We start from the raw sequence: 17247 nt of genomic DNA on the forward strand, positions 1-17247 counted from the left end.
ATTTTTGCCAGTTGAAACTCAAAAATTAGAAGTACGCTTGCGTTACTTGATTATATTTTCGTGAACAACAAATATAAATCATCTTAAAATCTAAGATACAGCCAAAAGCAACAAGATTAATTGTAAGTTTGTAACGATAAGAGATGTCGCCTATCACAAGGAAAAAAAGAGAATATGTTAGTGACGACATAATTCCCTCTAGAGGTAATACTTGTATTTGTTAAATGTGTAATTAACATTGAGTGATAAGTTCAAATATACGATATGTAATGTGTTGACTTTTGAGATTCTTCGTTTAGTATTCTACCAATTTCAGATATAATTTGCATGATGACTTTTGAGGGTGGCCTTGCCTTTTCAACGACCTGTTTGGAGTAAATATTTGAACAATAACTATATACATATAGCCATATATATACACTTCATACGGAGTATAAGATGTGCATCTTCTATATCTACTAAAAATAAAAAATGTTGAGTCTAATGCCACTTCCCTCAGAAATAAGAAGAGCTAATTTGAACCAAATTTTAAACAAAATGTCAACCAAAAATCTAAACCTATTTTGGTTTTGTCCAATTAAGACTATGGACTTCATATTGTACTTATTTTGTGTTGTTTAGCTAACTACCTTCAAGCATAATCTGCATGTTGACTTTTTTAGCTGACTTTTTAAAACAACCTTTGCAAGGGGAGAATATCTGAAAAGTAAGACAAAAATTTCTTCAAAGCATATACTACTACATACCAAAATCAAAGTTACAAAATCTTGAACATTGCAACTTTCCATATTATACTTACTACTACTACTACTACTAGACTATATATACATACTTCATATTATCAAAACCACCAAATGAAAAAAGTCAACAAAAGACTTCATCCATAAAGTCAACTAACTTAGCTTCCACAACATGCACTTGACATCCAAAACAAAGGGTCTTATGAAACAAGTCATAGATTCAAGGAGTTCTTGGCTTCTTTGGGTCAGCACCATGATGGTGAAGTGGGTCTGGGCCCAATGGTGCTGCCCTTAGTTCCCAACCCACATAATATTGGTCCTCTTTCCTAGTACTCTTCTTCCCATCTATCTTCAAAACTTCTTGCTTTGCTTCCAAACCATTCACCACCAACAACTACAAACAAACACATATATATTTTAGTCACACCACAATATTATTAGTTAATTACAATATATATAATCATGCATGCATGTTTGTCTAACTACAAATGCTATGTGTGTGTGTGTGTGTGTATTATACCTTCCTGTTACCCATAACTTTCATAGAAGGGTCACATGAGATGGTCTTTTCTGCACCATAGATACCCCCTGCATGCAAAGAGAAGAAAGCCTTTTTTAGTTTAATCATTTTCAAAGTAAAAATAACATAAAATGGAGGATCTAGCCTCTAGCTATAATATATACTACATGAGATAGAGAGAGAGGTGTACATACAAGAGATTTGTAAGAGAAAAAGCACGCAAAGTAACAAAATGAAAGAGAAAGAAAGTGATTTGAATGCAAAAGCCATGAGATTTTTATTTTAATGTGTATGTGATATGGTAGACTGCAAATATAGAAGAGAAAGAAAGAGTTATTTGTGTGATGTTTGGTTTGAGGAGGAAAGGGTAAAGAGTGACAAGTGACTTGAGGTGAAGAGAGTTTGCTTAATATTTATAAGGACTACGAACGAGGCTAGCCTTTCTAATCAAACTACAGTCGACATCATTACATCATGCAGCAGCCACCTTGGATGATAAACTTTTATTTTATTATTTATTTCTCTCCAAAAGATTTTCAGTATAAATGATGAGAAATGATTAATCATTTTAACAAAATAGCTTAAAAATTCTCATAACTATTTGATGATGACATGTGTAAGAATTAGGGGGCAAGATAAGGAAAGAGAATTAATAGATATCACATATCACCTTCTTAAAGTTTTAGAAGAATTTTTAAGCTAATCTTTTAAAGGATTTATCATTTTTCATAAATTATTAAAGGTATGTTTGGTTGAGTTTAAGTTAAAAATATGAAAATTTAATGTGAAATTTAAACTCATGTCCTTTAAATAATAGATAAGCATGCAATCTTAAGTGTTAACTAATTACTTTCATTCCCCTTTTTTTAATTTTCAAACCCTTAAACTAACGGGAGGAGATTTTATCGAGTCATGTTAGATTAATCTTGACCTTTAGATGAAAATCAAGGGTAAAGATTTTCCCAACTTGACTTAAGTTGGGAAAATAACTTGAACGAATTTTCTCCCTAAACTAACAAAGTACTTAATGGCTAGAGTTGTTTCACAACTTTTATTAAGAAGATAATCTATACTATATTAATATACAAACTACCCTCCCCTCTTTTCAACTCTTTACCTTTAAAATACCAAAAATACCCTTAATTTTCAACACATTCTTAACTTACACACTAAATCTATCCAATATATCCTTAAAATATTTTACACCCATATTTATACAAACTATCTTTCTCCTTATTAATTAATTAAAATTTTTCCACTTAATATCTTTATAATATTCTTAATAAAGTTATTTATAAAAGATATATCCCTTAACCGAATGATTGTCTTCGGTAAGCATGAACCGTATGGCCTATTGATTTTAGCATGTTAATTAGTTACTAGAGCGGAGCGAGAAGTAATATCTTTTCTTGGATGTTCTTAAGCTAAAATAACTATACTATCATCTACGTCAATTAGTTTTAGATTAATAACCATATCGTTACCACCATCGCTACTAGCACCACCTATTGCCGCCACCGCCGCTATATTACGCGGGTACCCATCTCGTACTAAAATAACTATGTATGTTTTATGTTAAGTGATACAATACGACTCTGCCAAGAACACAAAATATAAGAAAAAAAAGAGAATTGCACGAAAAAATCCGAACTAAGTCGGATAAATTTTATATTATATACTCTAATATTGAATAGCATGTGAATAGTAACTCGTCTGCGTGGTGAGTTACTATTCGTCCAAGTTGCAATCTGCATCATTATTCTGATTTTGTCAAATCACATCCGGTTCGGGTTTTCTAATATGAGTTACTTCGTGGTTTTTCAATATGTTTTTCCTTTAGGGTTTTCAAATAATTATATTTAAAACGTTTATTCTTTTTTTTGTAACAATATTTAGATTTTACCACATTAGATCTCTTTCAGGTTTCAAATTACGAGTTACTTCTTGGTTTCTTACATTTTTTCTTCTTTTGGGTTTCAAATAATATATCAAAACTACTTTTTTGTGCTATTGTCTTTGAATAAATATCATTTCATATGTCAAGTATTTTAACAAACATATATAGTGACATATCATCAATAAAAAACATAATCGTTTTCAGGTTTCCAAACAATATATTAAATACTTTTATTAATTTTTTGTAGTATTGTCTTTGCGTAAGTATATATTTTATATGTCAAAGTTTTTAGAAACATAAATCATCAATAAAACCAATTGAACTAATTGAAACCACGCAACATGCAGACAGATACTATTGTGGTTTTGCTTTTAAATAAATATAATAAATATATATTTGATATGATAAACTTTTAAACAAATCTATCCATAACAAAATGTTTGTTTATTTAACGCAAGTAATACTAAATAACACAATCGTTTCAACCCAACAATTAATGTCCTGTAACGTGGGATCAGAAATTCCCTAGTTTATTATATTTAAATGTCAAATGGTATATGAGCCCAATTAGCTCCCTTTTTGAGTTACATGTTATTACCAAAAAACATAATAAACCTAATGGTCTTCGACCATTAATAATATTGGGACATTCCCCCAATTTTACATATATAATATAACTAAAATATGAGGTTAGGGTACACTTGATACCCTTAATCTCTTCCTTTAGCTTAATACTTTATCCTTATTAATCCTTTAATGTTTTTAATATTTATTTAATAAAAAATAGTTGACCTTTATATAAAAAAATCTTATAAGCCAACACATGTTAACCATCATCTACGACTCCGTGTTGTGAACAACTCGAAGAAAATCAAAATGGCCGACCTTTAATAAAAAAAACTTATAAGCCGACACATGTTAACCATCATCTATGAATATGAGCTGTGAACAACTCGAAGAAAATCAAAACATTCGAGATGGTATTTGTTGATGAATTCTTATATATTTTTCAAATTATATACTCTACACTTTTTGTTTCTCTTTTTATTTAACTAAAGTTGAAAAAAAAAGGTAAACTGGAATCAATATTTATATGAAGTTAATTTTCATATGTTTCTTCTTTAGCTTTCGTATAAATTAAGTTGTGATATTGGTCATACACTTTTTGTTTCTCTTTTTATTTAACTAAAGTTGGAAAAAATGTAAAGTATAATCAGTATTTATTTGTAGTTAATTTTCATGGGAACAAAAATAATTTCTTTAAGGTACCCGTTACCAATGAAGGCTAGACCCATATGTTAAGTTTAAATATGCGAGTTCGATCCTTCAGGGTGTTCAGATTATGTGGGGATTAGGATGGAGGTATTTTACCGGCATCATATGGCTCATACGGGGTGGGTCGATGAGTATCCAATTGTGGTACCGGGGCTAGGGTTCCTCCCTATTACCCTTTTTTTCCCATTAAGTTGTAATATTGGTTATACACTTTTTGTTTCACATATACACTACAACAAATTAGTCAATTCTACGCACTTTTGAAAACTGCGTAAAATATTCTTGGATCGTTCACACTTATAAATGTGTACAAAATGTCTACATCAATAAGTGAGTACAAATTTAAAAGTTTCACAATTAAAAGTGTGAAAAAAAATGTTCACAATAATAAGTGTGTACAAATTTTATATTTTATGCACTTATAAGTGTGAAGATAATTTCCTTCGTGGGTGATTTCTTTGCACTTGTGTAAAAATCACCTGCGAAAAAATGATGCGTAGAAATCACCCTCAAAGAAATAATCTTAACATTTAAAAACACGTACAAATCTAATATTGTACACACTTATTAGTGTGTAAAAAAACTTTTCGTACGTTTTAATTTGATAAAAAAAAAAATTCTTGACATTAATTTTTTGGTTTCTCATTTTTTATCAAATAATTTTCACATAGTTACGATTTTACTTTCAAAGATTTGGTTTTACTATTTTTATCTGTCTTTTTATATATATTACGTTTTTAATATAAAATAACTTTCATTATCGTTATGTTTTACGTTCATGTAACATTTAAAACATTAATATAGTTATTGTTTATGTTTTAATAAAAAAAAAGTCTATACAGATTTACAAGTCATTTATGCCTAAAATGTACAAGTTCTTATAGCATATAATATTTTTTTTACCAATTTTTCTATCTTTCAATTTTTGCCCTATTGACACTAAATTTTCGGGTTTTCATGTTTTCATCAAATAACTTTCACATGGTTACGATTTTACTTTTAACATTTGGTTTTGACTATTTTTATCCGTTATATATATATATAACATTTTTAATATATATATATTTTGAAGAGCTTTTATTTATATATAATATAGTCCGGCAAGATGTCGAAACATTAAAAATATAACGTTTTTAACATATAATAACGTCACTATCCTGACATCTTACGTTCATGTAACATTTAAAGCATTAATATAGTTATTGTCTATGTTTTTATACAAAAAGTCTATACAAATTTACAAGTCATTTATGCCTGAAATGTACAAGTTCTTATAACATATAATAATTTTTACCAATTTTTTTTATCTTTTAACTTTTGCCCTACATCAATGTTTTCATTTTCGTGACACTAAACTTTTGGAATATAAATAGTTACAGATTTACTTTTAAACATTTGGTTTTGATTATTTTCATCTGTTTTTAATATAAATAACATTTTTAATATATAATAACTTGTATCTCATTACGTCTTACGTTCTTATAACATTTAGGGCATTAATATAGTTATTGTATATGTTTTTATACATCTTATTATTGTTTTACATTTTTTATCGTTATTGCTACATGTTTAGTTGTATTTTTTTAAAGGGAGTAGTACTTCCAAATGTAAACTTTATACGAATTGTCATATTATGTATCGAACTTCAATCTTATGCATCGAATGAAATGAACTTTCAAATCTTAAGCATTGTATGTATTCGACCAATCAAAAACTTACATGTCGCAGCGTATGTGATTACCACATATACTCGGATGCATACAATGCACATGATTTGAAAGTTTGTTACATGCATACAATGCACAAGATTGAAATTCGGTATATACTATGACAATTCATGTAAACTAGTTTACATTTCAAAGTACTAATCCCTTTTTTAGATTTTGATTTTTAATATTTGACATAAATCTAGGTACGTACAAAACTTTATCGTGTAGAAAGCGTACTCCGCGGCAACATGCCAGTATAAATATAGTATATAACAGACACGTAATTATAACAACATTTAAATTTAAATAAATAAGATTAAGATAAAAGTCTAGTTCATTCTTCAGCTTGTTCTTCAAGTAACCACCGACTCGTTCCTTTTCTTGTGCATGATATAAAAACGACCAGACTGGTAGTCACCACCATGATTCATATCGTTACCCCCATCATCTTGAACAAGTACCTTGTCCTCAAGCTTGAAATTTGAAAACTGACCGACAATGTGATCATACTTCTCCCATGTTACTTTCTCTTCTAGCATTCCTTCCCAGTTAATTCCCATGAAATAAACGCCTCCTAATCTCCTTTCCTTCCACACACGCCATCTGCTGGTAAGCCTAACTCAATGTTTTAAATACCGGTAAATATCGGCCGGTATTACCGGTATTACCGGTACCAGAGACAACACCGGTATTTTAAGTCCGGTATTTTTTTGGTATTTTCACTATTCAATACCGGCCGGTATTTTCGGTATTCCCGGTATTTTCCGGGTATTACCATACCGGTATTTCCGGTTTTTTCAAAAAATAAATTTTGATTTTTTTAAAAGATTATTTTTATGATACTTTAATATTATTTTTTGTTGTTTGTGAACTTTAAAACTTATATTTTGTTATAAAATACATACTAGGTATTATTTTTGAGTGAATTGTAATTGCATTTTGACTATTTTTGTTAAGTTATAACAAAGTTTATAGGATTTTTACACATAAAAATATAATAATTTAAAAATAGTCATACCGGCCAGTATTTCCGGTAATACCGATAATACCGGAAAATTTTTCCATGCCAGTATGACTAAAATACCGGTTTTTAAAACATTGGCCTAACTCTACTTCAACTTTACCACGACTTTCTGTAGTTATGAAAAACATTGTGAATAGCTTTTTCTACAACACTTCAAATGGCCGTAAAATCTTGGACTTAGCTTTTTTTACATACAATAGACATAATTTAAAGATGATTACATACAATGAACACAACTTTAGTTATTTCACACTATAGACATTCGTCCAAAGTTTGTTACATTACATGATACTTATCCCCATCTATTTTATTTAAAATCTTAAATTTCATTAAACTTAAACATTAAATAAATATACTAAAGGTTTTAAAAACAATACATAAATAAAACAAGTTCGTTAACGAATTAATAAAGTAAATCCTACAAACGAAGTTTTGCGGCGGTGAGATGTTGGGGCGATACCTAGGTCATAGAGTATGATAGGTTATAAGAGTTGATATGTCATAGAGTATGATAGTCAAATGCTTTAGCCGTACGGGCTCTGCCCCCAGATTTAAAAATTTGTCGAAAGTATATCGAATGACATCTCTAATGAAAGAGCATGAAATTTTAAGAACATCCATACAATTTTTATAATTTATCGATGTACGGTTTTTGAGATAAAAGATTATGAATGAATTGGAGGAATAAATGATTTATGGAGGAGAGAGAAAAAAGATGATTGGTTGAGATTTGAGGAGAGAGAAAGGGTATTATAGGTATTTTAGATAAATATAGAATAGATAGGAGAGCCATTTTGGGGAAGTACCTAAAACGAATATTGAAAATTTCAAGTTCAATGTTGAAAATCTAGGGAAAATCTGCTTTATAATATAGTATAGATCTGACGCCTTCGTTTGGATATTAAGTTAGTTACACCCGCTTTGCTTCATACACACCTACAATTATATATACATATAATCACCACATGTGCGTATATATATATATGTGTGTGTGGGGAAGAGATCCAGAGAAAAAAGTGTGTTAAGGAGAGAAGAGAGAGAAGGGAAAAAATGTCCTATGGGCCAATCAAAACGTGACATGTGCAAAAAAAAAACACGCGGTGACATAATTGTAAATAAATTAAACTTTTGTGAAACGTGTTGGTCAGCTTAAGTCATGGGTCATCTTAGTCAGCTTGGGTAGGGTCAGCTTGAAATGGGTTAGCTTGGTCAGCTGGGTTGGGTCAGCTAGGTCAGCTTGGGTTGGGTCATCTTGGTCAGCTGGGTTGTGTCAGCTTGGTCAGCTTGGGTTAGATCAATTTGGGTTGGGTCAGCTTGGGTTGGGTCAGCTTGGGTTGGGTCAGATTGGTCAGCTTGGGTTGGATCAGTTTGGGTTGGGTCAGCTTGGGTTGGGTCAGATTGGTCAGTTGGTTTGGGTCAGCTTAGGGTTGGCTTGGGTCAGCATGGGTTTGGGTTGGGTCAACTTGGGTTTAGGTCAGCTTAGGGTTGGTTTGGGTTAGCTTGGGTTTGGGTCAACTTAGGATTGGGTTGGGTCAGCTTGGGTTTGGTTCAGCTTAGGGTTGGGTTGGGTCATCTTAGGTTTGGGTCAGCTTTTGGTTGGGTTGGGTCAACTTTGGTTTGAAGTCAAATTATTTACAGATTTGCCACCGTGTTTTTTTTTTAAAGCCACATGTCAACTTCTGGTTGGTTAGAAAAACCTTCTCCCCCTTCTCTCCTTAACTCACCTTCTCATTTGATATCTCTGCTATAAATATGAAGGTTGGTTACTATAAAACAATTATTAAAGGTAAAACAAATTGGACAAGATTTGACCCTTAGATCATGGTAAAATGATACACGAAGATTCACGAAGCACAAGTATATATATTGATGCATGATGATTTTCATGATACACAGTAATTTTCATGAAGATATTTCAGTTTTTTTATTTGTTTTACATTAATAATTTTTTTATTATACCTAAAACCTATATATATCTATACTATATTATTAAACAAACTACTCTCTGTCTTTAAAATACCCAAAATATCCCTAAAATATTTTACACTCATATTTATCCAAACTATCTATCTCCTTTATTAATTAATTTAAATATTTACACTTTTTCATAATAGATTATGAAAAACAAAATCTGCGTTTTCAAAATAGATTATGTGTTTTCAAAACTGCATTTTGATAGCCAAAAATCACTTTTTCATACAAACACTTTTTTAGACTATTTGCGTTTTACAAACGTAATAACCAGATAATCACTTTATAACACAATCGCAAACACCCTCTTAATATCTTTATAATATTCTTAATAAAGTTATTTACAAAAGATACATCTCTTAACCATAAAATAACTACACTACCATTTACGTCAATTACTTTTAGATTAATAAGGAAATCGTTACCACCACCGCCACTAGCACCACTCGTTGCCGCCACCGTCGCCGCATTACGTGAGTACCCATCTCGTATATATATATATATATAAACTGTAACATCTCGTATAAATTAATTTATATTATAGTTTTGTCATTAAAATTATTTCATAGTAATTAAAATTGACTTACGGTATCAAATTAGTTAGAAGTTTAGTGGATAGCGGGTATAATACCCCTTTTTATTTGTAACAAACTTGGCAGGAGGATATTAACCTCCTAATGATTCATTTTAATTCTCTTCACTTAGTTTCTTCCTCCCTTTCTCTTATTCCATTATTTAACAATCTCAAACTCAAGAATTCATGTATCTCTAAAAGGATTAATCTCACAAATTATAAGTAAGTTATATGATAATAATCTCCAAGAATTCTAGTAATCAAGTTGGGAGATTTTGTTGGTATGTATGTATGGATGACGAAAATTAGAAGAAGCATAATGAAGAAACCAAGTTTGTTGTTGCATGTCCTATTTAGTGAAATATGTCAAACCTTTAAGGTATTTTACCCATTTCAAATTAATTTGTTATTGGTTTTAGGGTTCTTGGATTGAACTAATTTAGAGGTTTTTTCTTAAAACTAAGTTACTTGCTTTATTTCAATTTAGGGTTTTTGCAACCCATTTAATTTGGGGATTTTGATGAAAATGAATATTTTGCTTTAAGCCCTAAAGTTATGTTTAATTAAAAACTATTCAATGTTGATGTTTCTCTACTTCCTTTAGAAATGAAATTCATTAATGAATTTGAATATGGACCTTTGATAAGAAAGCATTCTTAGTGACTTTATAGTCAAGATATGAAAAATGATGATTTATGGGTAAAAATGATGCATGGCTATATAGATGAGATTATGAATATGTTAGAGACATGTATAGTCAAATTTTTATGAAAATGATATGAAATTGGAAATTTTGGTTGTTGCCATATATAGTTTGAAAAGGGTGATTTTTAGTTTGAAAGTGAGTTTTGGCCATAAGATAATGATATATGTGATTTCATATAAAAATGAGGTTTATATATTGTGAATCAACCCAATATCAATGTGAGATTGGAAGTGATGGGTTGGGTGGTGAAGTGTTAGTTAAACTTGTAACTTTTGGTATGTTGGCCTTGTGTGTATTGCGATTGTATTAGATGACCAAATATGTGTTTTTATAATTATTGCTAGGTTGAAATCGATATTATTCTTGTGTGGTCATCTTGGAATTTGGTTGTCGTGAAGGAGGTGAGACTCTTGCATATGATTATATGTACGTTGGGTCAATTACCATATGATGGTGGATTCCGTGTGTGGTAATCGATTCGACGTTAGGGCATAATGAGAGGTCGGGACCTAAGAATCCCATAGTTGAACTGAGAACCTCTTGTTGTATTGAGATAAGGCCTAAGAACCTTTGAGTCCTAAGAACCTCTTGAGTATATTGTTAGCGTATATGGATCCACGTATGTTATTTAGCGCAAAGGTGAGTATGCAAGTGATGGTATGACGATGCCATTGGCTACATGTGATAGTCCTTTGTGTTTTTGCTCTCCTTCGTTTGTATAAGCGTATGCAATAGTTTTCACTAAGCTTTGGCTTACTTTTTAGTTGTTTTACACTTTTTATAGGTTGTCCTGGAAGTGGAAACAAGATTAGTGTTTTGAAGATTGAAGTTACATTGGAAATATTAGCTATTTGCATTAAAATGGTATTGGTGATAGAACCCTTAGTGACCCCTTTGAACTTTTGGCTTGATATAATTTGGGTCATTTTGGTTAAATTGTTGTCATGTCAAGTTGGAGTCTTGAGTCATGTAAGCTATAAGGTTTTGAAATGTGATATGAAGATTTAAGATTGCTATGGTAATTTGGACAAATGCTAGAAATTGACCCGTTTGGTTATTGGTTTGTAAATTGAAAGGGTTGATGAAAAGAAAATCTTGCTATATTGAGTTATGTGTTTTCAACTATTTTGGTGTTTTGGTTCAAGTGTTAAGTTCAAATAATTATAAAATGGTGATTTAGAAGTGTGTAGTAAGAGTACAGACGCAAGCATGGCTTACCGTGCTCAGCGTCTGCAGTATTTTCATTTTGGTGTTCAGCTTTATGGGAATACTGTTGCAGAGCACGGTCGACCGTACTCGCGGCCGTAATTCTTATGTTCTCGAACAAATATTTCCGAGCTTCATTTAACGTTTTCAATATTTCGCCACTGCTTCATCTTCTTCGTCGGGTTGTGTTTCCGGAACGATATCAATACCCGCATATTCTTCTTCTTCTTCTTCTAAAACGGGTTGAGGATTATGGGGCACCCAAACGGGTCGAGATCACCTGCACCCATGTCATACATTTGTGAAGAGTGAGGCATCGGTTGGGAAGGGTCGTATATTTGCGAAAAATGTGGGACCATTTATGGTCGGTAAACGGATGAGTCATATATTTCAAGAGGATAAACGAGTTGCGTTTGAACACGAGGGTGAGTTTGATTTCCGACTACGTTTCTTGCTTGTGTGTATTTCGAGCCTTGTTTGGTTGATCTAGGCTCCATCTTGGTTTTGGTGCTTAAGGTTTTTTTTGCACAATGTTTATGTGTAAATTGGTGAAAGAAAAGTTTTCATTTAGAAAAAAAATAGTCGTGGAAGGGGGCATCAAGCCTCCAACGGTCATGTCCACGCAACATCTATTTGTGATGTCCTACCACGCAAATTAATGCCCCACCTCGCTTTTTTTCATCGGCGGTGATGTTGACCTGTGGCGCTCAGCAGTGACTTCTTACTTCATGCCAGCTCGCTTAAGTTATCTTTAATCTTTTATAAAATAAATTATCATTCTTCACTTTTCAATTTTCTCTTTTTAAAAAGCTCAAAATATCCATAACTTTTAACACATTATCAACCCATACACCACACCTACCTAAAATATCCTTAAAATATTTTTCAAGCCCTATCTATTCAAACTATCTTTATCATTTATTCATTATTTCAATATTCCTATATTACTTTTAATGAAGTTATGTACAACATGTATTCATTAACTTTTAAAATAACTATATTACCTCTTTTATATCAATTATTTATATTAATAACAACATTAATGTTACCACTACTACATGTCACTGCTACCACCACCGCATTGCACACTACCCATCTCGTTATCACAAAATCATAAAGATAAATCTATAATGTACATGGAATATTCTGCAAGTGAATAATTACTTTGCAAATAGGTTAACATGGATAAGATTGTTATTGATGCATGAAATCTTGCATCTAAATGACGTTTACAATCGGACGGCCATCTCCACCTCATATCTTCTGCCGCAGCCGTCCACTTAATATGCTATATTTAATTTCACATATAAAACAAATATAGTTAAGTACACCTATATATAATTACACTTTTTATTTTACGGCTACAATACATTGTCACGTTATGAGCATCTATTGAGTACTCATCATTGGAAAAAAAAATATTTTTTAATTTTTATTTATTTATGATCAATACTATATAGTAAAAAAAATAACCTCCAAATTGAAAGTTATATATGAAGAAATGATGCGACGTCAAGTGATATTAGATCATTGATATAAAAGTAGTTGATTTAGATGATAAATGTAAATATTTTAAAAGAAAAATGGCTGATAGTTTTATATACTCACTAATATAAATTACTAGATTACAGCGGACAGGAACACCATTAATAAAAATAGTTACTAATTATTTATTATGAATGTTATTTTATGAAATGATAAATCAAATCGTAAGACCAAATAAATGTAATTAAAGATATTAAAATTTAACAATTTATAAATGTTGATTGAATTATTTAACCATAAATATTTCTTTATAAATAAGAGAAGATATGGTTTTTCTAGGTGACATTTTTACTATTTTGTCACCTTGGATTTTTAATGAGTTGTCAGTTTTTCATTTAAATTATTATATTCATGTTGCCATGTGTGATCTTAATTAATTCTAATCATAATCATCAATCATAATCCTAATAGTTAATATTTATTATTTTTATTTTCTATATGAGTACCAAGAGTTTATATACATTATACATGTTTTTTTCTAATTTATTGATAATTATCTTTTTTTCAAATGAGTTTTAATTATATTATGTGTATGTTTATATATATTTTTTGAAAAATATTTATTTTGTTATATTTAACATATATATATATATATATTATTTATAAGTATTTATGTTTCATTAATCATGCTTTGACATATTTAACGTATAATACATATTCATAAACTATAATCTTATTGTTTGCATCATTCATAATCTAATAATTTTTGATATTATCATAAATTAAGAATAATTTGTAAATATCAGTTATCGTATTTTTTATTTATTTATTTACGTTTTCAGTCAGTCTCACACAACGTACGAGTTTAATCTAGTTTTACAATAAAACTAAAAGGATTTATAATGATATTATACTGATTTATAATGATATTATACTAAATATATTATACTCTTATTATGTATATAAAATCTGAAAGGAAAATAAAATAATTCTAGACAAAAGAAAAACAAAATAAAAAAGGAAGTATAAGATATAAAAATGAAGATGGAAATTATAAATCAAATATAAAAGCAAATATCAAAATATATGTGTGAAATTGATAAAGTGAATATCTAATTTAACATTAATATTTTATAAATTAAAATAAGAAAATATATATCTTACAGTACCACCCGTTAGTAAAATATTAGTAGATGTAATTTTTTTTCCGAACATTCAGTCGGTATATATACGGTATCAGAAAAACCACACCGTATAATGGTAAGCCTTACACACGTACCTTAAACAACAAAATATTGACTATGAGCCGTTACAAGTATTCAGAGGGAATAATCGTTTATTAAACATACGAAAGAAAATGAGCAAATATCGTTCGAATTCGTTTCATACTTTCATAGCCTTTTATTGTACATAGCAAAAGAGTGAAAAAGATTTTATCATTTCATTCCAAATTCATAATTTAATAAGACATGTTTAATGAGGAGGGAAAAAGATTGTGAAAAGTAACAAAGATTCGGAAGGAAGTACAAAAGAACTAGCAGTTGCCGTTATATGAGGATGTGACAATGTGACATAGATAGTGGCAGTGGTGGCATCACACAGCACAGCAGCATCTTTTTATATCTACTTTACTTCAACTATATGGGATTTTTGCTTTTTACGGTGTGATAGACTGACGGCGTTACTGACACAAAGATAACATTAGATACCCTTTAATTGTTATACATTTAAACCACAAGTCTAGGACCCAAAAAAGTTATTGTTCTTGTTGTTATTTTGTATCGCAACCCGTACCGCGTAATTTTCCGGTTCCCGACCAGATACTTTCCGCAGCGATGTATGTATATACCTGATGACCAATGAAGAAGCAGACTATTAAAATGATAGAATGAAAGTGAGATATCAGAAAATTAAAGAAAAGAAGATAGCGATGGAAGAATGCAAATGAACGAATTCGAATTTCATGATTCGTATATAAGGAAAAAGTACAACAGTGTCGTTTCGTTTTATTAGACTTTTCGCAGCGATGTCGTTGCGGAAAGCTTAATAGGACAAAACGACACTGTGGACTGTCTCAGTCAACATTGTGCAAATAAATATACAAGACTTTCTGCAGCGACGTCGCTGCCGAAAGTCCTATTGGAAACAAATTCACAGGTCAGTCTACCTGGCGCCTTTTGTATTAAAAACAAATATATATAGCAAATGAATAATGATTGATCTTCCTAAACATTAGCCAATGTGATAAGTGGATTTCACTTAATTTCCTAATCTCCCCCCACACCCCACCCCCCCCCCCCCCCCCAAAAAAAAAAAAAGGAAGTGAATTTTCACATATTATCATCCAATTAATTAGAAAGATTTTTGGGCTAATAAATTATAAGGATTAATCATTCCACATATAACTACAAGAAAAATGTCGTTTAGCAACATGTTTAGCGACTTAATTAGCGTCATATTTTAAGCTAGCGACATACATAGCGATTTCAAGTGAGATGTCTCTAGAAAAAAGTCGCAGATTTTTGCGTCATTTATATGTAAGACGCTAAAAGTAGCGATAATAGTAGCGTCATCCACATAGTGGCGCTAACTTTTTTTTAGCGACATGACTACTATGACGCTAACCTTGTCGCGAATCTTAGACGAGTCGCTATAAATGACGCTATATGTGACGCTAACTATGGCAAATACAAAAATAAATAAATGTTCCGTGTCAATTTTGTCGTTATATATGTTATTGCTTATATTAAATTATGCTCATAATGCAATAAATAATCGAAGCATTAGAGTCACTACCTGCAGATGACGGTGAGAGTCGAAATCAGCGGCTTAACGCGATGAAATCGGAGGTATAAGCCGGCGAAATAGACGGAGAGAAGGCAGCGAAATCGGCTGTGTGACGACGGCCTATGGCTGATCGACAATGAGCGTGAGAGAAAAAGGGAGAGAGACATGATTTTTATCTTGTATTGTGAAAAAGAGGGAGAGATATCGTTTTGATCTTGAAAAAGAGGGGCTAATCTCACGACGCTAACTTTTGAGGTGAAGCTGCTATTGAAATTTTGAGGTGTTAAATGATTTTGAAATCTAGAAGGCACTTAATAAAAAAAAAAATTATTCTTTTTTTCTTTTTAGAACATTAAAGCTGCTATGGATATTTTTGGTGTTAATTTTCAGTAAAATTAAAAAGTGGATATTCTTATTCCAGATGAGGCTCAAATGAAAATATTAAACATTACGAGTAGTATTTACGTATCTACATATAATATAAATGTCACTAAAAAAAAAGGTTGGTTATTGCCTTTGTGCCATGCTTTAAAATACAAGAAAGCCCAAAAATTTCAACATGAGAAAAAGATAGGCACTTGATGGATCGGTTACTTCTAATCCCCCACCAAACGGTTATCCCAGAATTCCAAATCTAAAAATATAAACAGCCTTCCTTCCCTCTATTTGCTCAATTCAGTCTCTCTCTATATATTATTCATCCTACACTTCTTTCTCTCTTTCTTCAGCAGTTTCTTTTAAAGGATCGGTTATTTACATATTCCAAGCAGTTATAAGGTAGGCCATGGATTCCGAATTCTCTTGCTATTTCTAACTTAATGATATGGTAAGTTTTGTGTGATTATTGATCGTGTGTGTATATGTGTATATATAGTTTGATTAGAATTAAGATACGTGTTGATTTTTTTTGATTAGTTGTTGAAAATTAGGGTTTTATAAAAAAATATGTGTTATACTCAGTTACTCACAAAAGACGGTCTGAAAGCTTGATGGTAAAGATTGTTTATTTTTTGTTTATTAATGAATTATTATTGCTTTTTTTTTCTTTTGACGTCCAGGGTTTAATTTGTTTTCGAATTAAAATGTATACGTTTATGTGATTGGTTTGGGGAGAGTTATAATGTTAATGTGATTGGTTTGGGGAGAGTTTATATGTTAATGTGATTGGTTTGGGGATAGTTGATGGGAAAGAAATAGTGGTACAATTTACGGGTTTGACGCTAAAAAACTTATGATATGTTTTTATGTACAAGTAGATATACTAAGTTATGAAATACTGAAAAAAGGTTTATTTTGTATGCTTTTTGTCAAAATCGGGCTGGTAGAATGCGCATAGAGTAGAATGCGTATACA

General features: G+C 30.9%; 1 protein-coding gene and 1 long non-coding RNA gene across 2 annotated transcripts; both read right to left on the minus strand.

Annotated features, from left to right (window-relative positions):
• Positions 1-960: 960 nt before the first annotated feature.
• On the minus strand, positions 961-1530 carry LOC122593738 (protein CLAVATA 3). Its single transcript, XM_043766215.1, has 3 exons — positions 1455-1530; positions 1261-1328; positions 961-1134 (listed from the first exon to the last, which is right to left on the minus strand). Exons 1-3 carry the CDS (start codon positions 1528-1530, stop codon positions 961-963), a joined length of 318 nt encoding a protein of 105 aa, XP_043622150.1.
• A 12895-nt stretch (positions 1531-14425) lies between these two features.
• LOC122585720 lies at positions 14426-16182 on the minus strand. The gene is made up of 2 exons (XR_006321768.1): positions 15904-16182; positions 14426-14956 (listed from the first exon to the last, which is right to left on the minus strand). It is a non-coding gene; the product is annotated as an uncharacterized LOC122585720 (long non-coding RNA).
• Between the last annotated feature and the right edge of the window lie 1065 nt (positions 16183-17247).

This window comes from Erigeron canadensis, chromosome 1 (assembly GCF_010389155.1).
Source record: "Erigeron canadensis isolate Cc75 chromosome 1, C_canadensis_v1, whole genome shotgun sequence".
Lineage (NCBI taxonomy): Eukaryota > Viridiplantae > Streptophyta > Magnoliopsida > Asterales > Asteraceae > Erigeron > Erigeron canadensis.

What these genes read in the sequence shown, in the direction of transcription:
- LOC122593738 (XM_043766215.1), bottom strand. Translation starts at nt 1,530, where the DNA reads ATGGCTTTTGCATTCAAATCACTTTCTTTCTCTTTCATTTTGTTACTT. An exon ending in TTTTCTCTTACAAATCTCTT is followed by an intron (nt 1,329 to 1,454) that starts GTATGTACACCT and finishes CTTTGCATGCAG; the next exon opens with GGGGTATCTATGGTGCAGAA. An exon ending in AAGTTATGGGTAACAGGAAG is followed by an intron (nt 1,135 to 1,260) that starts GTATAATACACA and finishes GTTTGTTTGTAG; the next exon opens with TTGTTGGTGGTGAATGGTTT.